The sequence below is a fragment of the Brassica oleracea genome, chromosome C8, assembly GCF_000695525.1.
Source record: "Brassica oleracea var. oleracea cultivar TO1000 chromosome C8, BOL, whole genome shotgun sequence".
NCBI classification, from domain to species: Eukaryota; Viridiplantae; Streptophyta; class Magnoliopsida; order Brassicales; family Brassicaceae; genus Brassica; species Brassica oleracea.
Genome location: NC_027755.1, coordinates 8,630,323 through 8,637,923, shown reverse-complemented (window position 1 = coordinate 8,637,923; position 7,601 = coordinate 8,630,323). Strand labels below are relative to the sequence as shown.

The following is a 7,601-nucleotide window of genomic DNA, read 5'->3' as shown; positions in this document are numbered from 1 at the left end:
AAGCAGAGAGGCGGAGAGACGGAGAGGATGATAGAGAAGCTTTGGTGGTTTCCGTCGTTGATTTCACTGGAGGGAACACAACAAAGCAGACACAATCGCCATGTTCTTCGCCGTTGAAGAGAGAGGCGGAGAGACCAAGAAGTTTTTAGGGTTAGGGAAATCAAATGTTTCTACACTTTTTGTTCTGATTTTTTTTTCCCGGCAACTTTATTAAACCAACATTATCATATTTTTTTTAAATACAATTAATTATGTTTAATAAATTAAGGGAATTAATTAGAGGTTACTTTTGGTATTATAGAAAACATTATACTATAGGGACCAACTTGAAATTAGATTTATACTATAGGGACAAGTATGCTGTTTTCTTGTTCTCTTTGAGCAATTTTCCCATTTTTTTTTAAGAAACCCAAATTAAGAAACTACTATTGTACCACAAAAATTAAGTGATTCTTAACTAAGATCTTTAGCTAAAATTTTACAGTTGAATAGTCATTAAAGTGTACTTAAGACACTTTATGGGTTTCTAGGGATAATCATGCTCTAAAAATGCTCCTTAACCTTTTCTAAGTAGTTCTTCCCATCCATTGAACCATGCATGTTGTTGTAGAGAGCCATGTTTCTTTGAACGCAGAGAATACATCCTACGAATAGTTTTATCAATAGTTCGAGAAGCTACACGATATGTGCTATTGTGCTTCCTACTGTTTCGTTTGCGCTATACATTGTGGATTATTGCTTGAAAATTCATGCGAAGAAAACACAGGTCAAATTACAGTACGTCAAGGATAGAGAGCCTCGTGATTGTGTTATTACAGTCGGGATTTTTCTGGCCACGAAAGATCCCGTAAGCTCTTTCCAAATGGTATATATTAAATGTTTGTTATGTAACTGAATAATACTCTCGTTATTCATCAATGTACATACATCAAAAGTATTTATACATACGGTTTAATAAATGGAAGCAAAACCGATGGTAAGACCCGAGCCGGACTTGAGGGGAGGAATGTGAAACATTTGAATGGGGCCGCACAAACCAATTTTTTTAAAAAAAACATTATATATATTTATGTAAAACTCTATAAATGTTAAATATATAATAAATATTATATTTTTTTTTTGCCATCAAATGCCTGTTCTATTACTCAAGCTAGAGATGTTATAATAAATAAAAGTGAAAAAACAGTTTATAAGAATAGTAATAAGATATCAAGCATATTTTAGGTTCTATAATTTATATATGAATAAATTTTATAATAAAACTACTAATATAAAGAAAACCAAGTTTTGATTTTTTTCTAAAAAGAATGAAAACTAAGTTTTGATAAAAATAAAATAAAATAAAATATTTAATACTTAAATAAAATATAAAATTGAATACATGTTTAGTTTCAGATAGGGCCCCTAAATTTTCAGGACCGGCTCTGGGTAAGGCAAAAAGAAACCTAACCAATTCTTAATCTAAGTCCCCCACCCCCGCCCTCAAACCAGTTTCTACGAAGGAGAAAACAGGTTTGAAATAGAGAGACATTGAAGTATCGAGTGAAAGGGACCCGGGTGTAGAGACTTTGTCAAGATGTCAGCATGCTGGTTGTTGGTTGTGACGTGAAAGAGCCGCATGAAGCCATTCTTGACCTGATCTCGAATCGTATGACAATCTATCTCGACGTTTTTCATTCGCTCATGAAACACGGGGTTTGGTGGCGATGTGAATGGCGGATTTGTTATAACAGAAGAGCTTTGCCGACGTACATACAGTCACCTTCAAGTCCTTGAGTAACTGATGTAACCATAAGAGCTCACACGTAGCTAAGGCCATGATGCGATACTCCTTTTCAGTACTGCTACGACTAACAGTCTGTTGTTTCTTCGACTTCCAATTCACCAAGGACTTGCCAAGGTACACGCAAAAACCAGTAATAGAACGTCGAGAATCTGGACAAGTCATCCAATCTGCGTCAGCAAAGGCGTTCAAGCATATCTCTGAATCCACATTGTAGAATAAGCCATGTCCCGGATTAGACTTCAAGTAACGCAGGATGTGATGTGCTGCTTGAAGATGAGTATCAGTGGGACAGGAGAGGAACTGACTGAGATAGTTCACAGCAAATGTGATATTAGGTCTTGTGATTGTGACGTACAAGAGCCGACCAATCAATTCCCGATATGGTTTCGCACAAGATAAAAGAGTATCAGTTTCCTTACTGAGATGAACCGTTGGATCCATCGGAACAGAGACTGGTTTGCAAGCTAGCACGCATGTAGAGGATAATATATCCAAAGCATACTTCCTCTGACAGATGGAAATACCACTAGCATTGCGAGCTATCTCCAAACCCAAAAAGAACCGCAGAGTGCCCATGTCTTTGATCTCAAAAGCCTTATGCAAAGCATTCTTCAAATCATTCAAAGCTTCATCATTGTTAGAGGCAATTAAGATGTCATCAACGTACATCAACAGAGCAGTGAAAGACGTCGGTCTTTTGCGGATGAACATAGTTTTGTCAACAGGAGACTGAGTGAATCATGCGGCTAGAACAACAGCTGAAAAGCATTGGTACCATTGGCGAGGAGTCTGCTTCAACCCATAAAGAGACTTCAAGAGCCTGCAGACTGTATTGGGGGAAGAGCAGCACCAAGAAGGAGTATATCCCAAAGGCAAACTCATATATATCTCTTCATCGAGATCCCCATGCAAAAAAACATTTGTGACGTCCATCTGCGTAAGCTTTCAACCAAAAAAAGAAGCCAAACTCAAGAGCAACTTAACACTTGCAAGCTTTGTCACGGGAGAGAAAATATCAATGTAGTATATTCCCTCTTGATGCGTATAGCCTTTAGCAACTAACCGGGCTTTGTAGCGCAAGATAGTACCATCGAGTTGTATTTGATGGTGAAGACCCACTTACACCCAATAACGTGCTTCCCCGGAGGTAAAGATACAATGAGCCATGTCTCTTTGTACTCAGGATCTGTAATCTCGACACCCATAGCATCCTTCCAAACTTTAAGCTTCACAGCTTCTCCAAAATTATGCGGTTCAGTCTCAATTGTGCAAGATAAAATGAAGGATTCATAGGAAGGGTGAAGTTTAGAATAGGTGAGTACAGAGGATAAAAGAAAAGAAACATTGTTATCAAAAGTGGAGGAGATATTTTGTGTAAGAGGTGATGGATGTAAAAGAAGATTACAATGGTATTCAGAAAGCCAACCTTGTGCTTTAGCAGTCTGTTTAGGCCGAGTAATGGGCACTAAAGTCTATCCCACATCCGAAGCCACAGTCTCTTGAGATGATGGAGCACTAGTAGACTGATCAGTTTGCGGGGACAGTGATGGATGCAAAGCGGGCGCAGGTATAGATGATGAATGCACAAGATCATTTGAATCTAATGCAACAGGAATTGGCATAGGCAACACAGAAGAACTAAACAAATCATGCTTAGGTTCTGATGAAGGAACATTCATAAAGGGAAAAGTATTTTCATGAAATATAACATTCCGAGAAACACTAACAACATTAGATTCCAAATCTAAGACTTTGTATCCTTTATAACATGTGGCATAACCAAGAAACACATTGGGAGTTGCTCTAGGAGTGAATTTGTTTCTATCTTTAACATGTGTAGAAACATAGCATAAGCATCCGAAAGAACGTAAAAAAAAAGTGAAATCAGGTTGTTTCTTAAAGAGAACTTCATATGGAGACAATTTGTTCACTAAAAGAGATGGAGTGTGATTGATAAAAAAGACAGCAGTAAGAACACACCCAGCCCAATAGATGAGTGGAACATTAGATTGGAAAAGCAATGCACGAGCTACGTTTAACAAGTGTTGGTGTTTTCTCTCAACCACTGAATTTTGTTGAGGTGTATAAGCGCAAGAAAACTGATGAATAGTGCCCTTAGAATTAAGTAAACCTGTAAAGGCAAGCTCAGGTGCATTGTCACTTCGTATTTTCTTAAAAGTAGTTTGATATTGTGCACTAGCATGATCAAGAAAAGTCGAGAAAACATGCTTCACATCACTTTTATTTCTTAACATGTATATCCAACTGACTCGAGTACAATCATCAACTATTGTAAGAAAATATTTAAACCCTTCAACAGACTCAACAGAAAAAGGACCCCAAATGTCAATATGAATGAGACCAAATGGATTTGCAGACAATGTGTTGTGAGAAACAAATGGTAAACTATGTTTCTTAGCTAAAGGACAGGCACTACAATGTTGTGAAGAAGCCTTTGATGGAACGGTAATACTAGAAATATGATGTAACTTGGCAAAGGATGGATGTCCTAGGCGTTGATGCCATAGATATCCATCAACCAAGGATCCACAGAAAGAAGCAACAGTACGAAGAGAAGGCTCTGAAACGTAAAGACCATGTATAAGTGTTCCTTTACCAATCGTCAAGTCCTGAATATGGTCCTGAATGAGGCAACAATCATAGTAAACATGAGTAGACAAATCACGATTTTGTAACAAAGAACTAACACTCATTAAGTTGAATTTAAAAGATGGAACATGTAAAACGGAAGAGAGAGCATGAAAGAGCTCTGATACCATATTAAGATGTTTGTTATGTAACTGAATAATACTCTCGTTATTCATTAATGTACATACATCAAGAGTTTTTATACATACGATTTAGTAAATGGAAACTAAACCGGTGGTAAGGCAGAAGGAAACCTAACCAATTCTTAATCTAAGTTAACCGGTACTCTAATAGTATATGAGTACGACCAGGCAAAAACATATGATCACATGTTTCATTCAATTACCCGCATAAAGGACAAGCCTGATTTTCACCACACACTCGTGTACGATCCTTCGTTGAGAGGCTGTACGGAAATCCAACCATACAATAAATGAAAACTTAGGAATTGCCTGCGAAAACCAAACCAAATAACTCAATTTCATTTCTTGGCTTCACTGCGGAAGTTGTTACCAATTTTTTGAAGACGAATGCCCAGCTGTGTAGTCACTGTCACCATGTCACCATAATACACGATCACTTCCAGAATCTTCGACAGGTGGTAGAACACAGTAGATGTGGACTATCCTTGTCCGATAGCCCCGAAATCATCTTAACTTCCATTGTCTAGAAAAGTAGCCAAAGCCAGACCTATGAGGGTTAAAGTGAAATATTTCATTGGGGCATGTATTTCCAAAGGCCTCCATTTGAAAAATTATATATGTTATTCAGTTATTTCATTGTAAACTAAATTTAGTTATTTTCTTTGTAAACTACTACCGTAACATAAGGAAATAACTCAGTTACATAAATAATTTTCTTTGGAAACTCGGTTACATGAATATTTTTTTAGAAAAACTAAACCTATTGTTTTTTTTTTTGGTAATCAAAAAAATGATTTCAGCTCTTTGTCGGAAACCCAAACATTGTAAATATATAGTCTCTCCGAACGTAAGTTGAACCCAAGTGACGGTAGTTACAACCGCAACACCTTTACTACTGGGCCAACTCAACGTTGGTAACTAAACCTATTATTCCTTAGTTTTCTTCTCTTATTTTTGGTCAAAAGGTTTCTTCTCTTTATCAACATAATTTTTCTTTGTAAAATATTTTTTAAACTAAACCTTTTACTATAATTAAAAAAATTCTGATAAATTTGAAAAATATCAATATGTTTTTTTTTCTTTTGGTAAAAATATAAAAATATTATTACCAATTTTTCAAAATTTTGACAGAAATACAGTGGCAACGAGAAGCAGAAGAAAAAAAAAGTCCTAAACATCAACTCGATTTAATCTACAAGGGACCAACACAACAAGAAAAACCGCTACTCGGAGGCCCCAACCAGTCCGCACTTACATCTTGCCGCAAATGGAAGAGCCACAGTTATTTCGAGAGACAGAACCCCATAATTTTGGCATCCCCGATGATCCGCTGTTTATGATCTGGCTCGTCGAAGAACAGCTCAGTGCAGACGTCCTGAGTATCCACCAGCATGAACAGACAGCCTCACCAGAGGTCAAGCACATCCACATCGACCAGACTGAGTGTTATTTGACAGAAACAGCCTCCGAGGATGGCCACACGACAAGAATAATACCAAAAAGACAGAGAGATCAGCACCACCACTGAAGGTGTACATGAGGCAGCCCAAGATCAAACCTCTGAAGCGGACCGGCTCCATACCCGTCGCCACCGATTAGGAGAGTCGTGGTTGACAAGACTAACTTCTAACCTCCTCACGCGCACCCACAACCGAGAACCCGCAGGGCATCTTTTGGACCAGACTTGATGCATCCCCAAAAGAGCTATCCATGATTATTCATATATACACAAAGAACCTGAAATAGCAAGAAAAAGGGAAAGAGAGAGCCGCTGAATACTGCCCGGACTGAGCTCAAAGGACCTGAACAAAAGAGATTAGAGAGGCAGCACAGCCGCAGCTATCAAAGACAGATACAGCTCTTGGGAAATGCTTTCCCTCCGTACAGTACCACCAAGGAGACGCAAAGTTCACTAACCACCTGAACCCGCCAACTCCAATGCCGTACGCCCTCAGCGAGAACCAAAGAGGAGAATCGATTGTTATCCAATTGCTGAAACAAGTGGTAACGGAAACAGCCTCAGAGAAGAACACACGAACTCAAACCACCTAGAAGCTTGTCGACTAAGCTCTGGAAATGGTGTCAGAAGCAGATTCCGGAAAGCGAACAACCAGATGAAAGGGAAGCCAGTAATATCGCACGAGACTGCCCTAGACGACAGCGACGATCCACAACACCACAAGCTACCACACGCCACCACCTTTAGACCCAACACACCGGCGTCAAAGGCTGAGCACACACTTGTGAAAATCAAAACTCCAAGACTTTCAAGTTGGCGACTTTAGAGGAGGCGTTTCATCGAGACACCAAGACGAAATCACCAACCAATAATCGACCACACTCCATGGCAGACCGGACGTAATGGATCTGCGAACCCACAGCCCAGATCTGAAACGAGAGCCTAGTGTCTTCCTCCACGCGCTGCTGACTCTACCAGTGGAAACAAAGTAAAATCGCCCACCAGCAAACCCTAAACACTGACTCCAGAAATCGCAAAAAACTCCACCTCTGTGTCGAGCTTCCAAAACAAGTAGAACAGAGCCGGACTAGGCTCCTCACACGAGAAGCCAACGCCGGAAACTCTCCATAGACAGAGAGCTCGAGCAAGACGGAGGGAAGGGGATGAGACGATGATGAAGCAAATCGAGAAAGAGAGGGGAAAAGGAGACTCGCGGTGCCTCCGGTGCCAGAACACGCTCTCACACGGCCGGACGCCGGAGCGTTATCAACTTCACTTACGAGAGTCGAGAGAGAGAGAGAGATGTGATGAGAGAGATGAGAGAAATATCAATATGTTTGTGTAACGACCCGATTCCGGTTTCGGAACTCGTTAGCTGGCTAAGGCCCAAGCAATACCCAAAGCCCCGGAATGTTTTCCTATAAATACTCATTTCTCCAGTTCCAGTATCTTGTTTTCCTGCAAGAAAAAGAAATCAGAAGTTGAGAGAGAGAAAGAGAGAGAGAGAGAGAGAGAGAGAGAGAGAGAGAGAGAGAGAGAGAGAGAGAGAGAGAGAGAGAGAGAG

The 7,601-nt window shown here is 39.7% G+C and overlaps 1 protein-coding gene across 1 annotated transcript; it reads right to left on the bottom strand.

The window, feature by feature from the left end:
• Window positions 1-1,681: 1,681 nt before the first annotated feature.
• On the bottom strand, window positions 1,682-2,497 carry LOC106308589 (uncharacterized mitochondrial protein AtMg00810-like). The gene has a single exon (XM_013745738.1). It carries the CDS (start codon window positions 2,495-2,497, stop codon window positions 1,682-1,684), a length of 816 nt encoding a protein of 271 aa, XP_013601192.1.
• Between the last annotated feature and the right edge of the window lie 5,104 nt (window positions 2,498-7,601).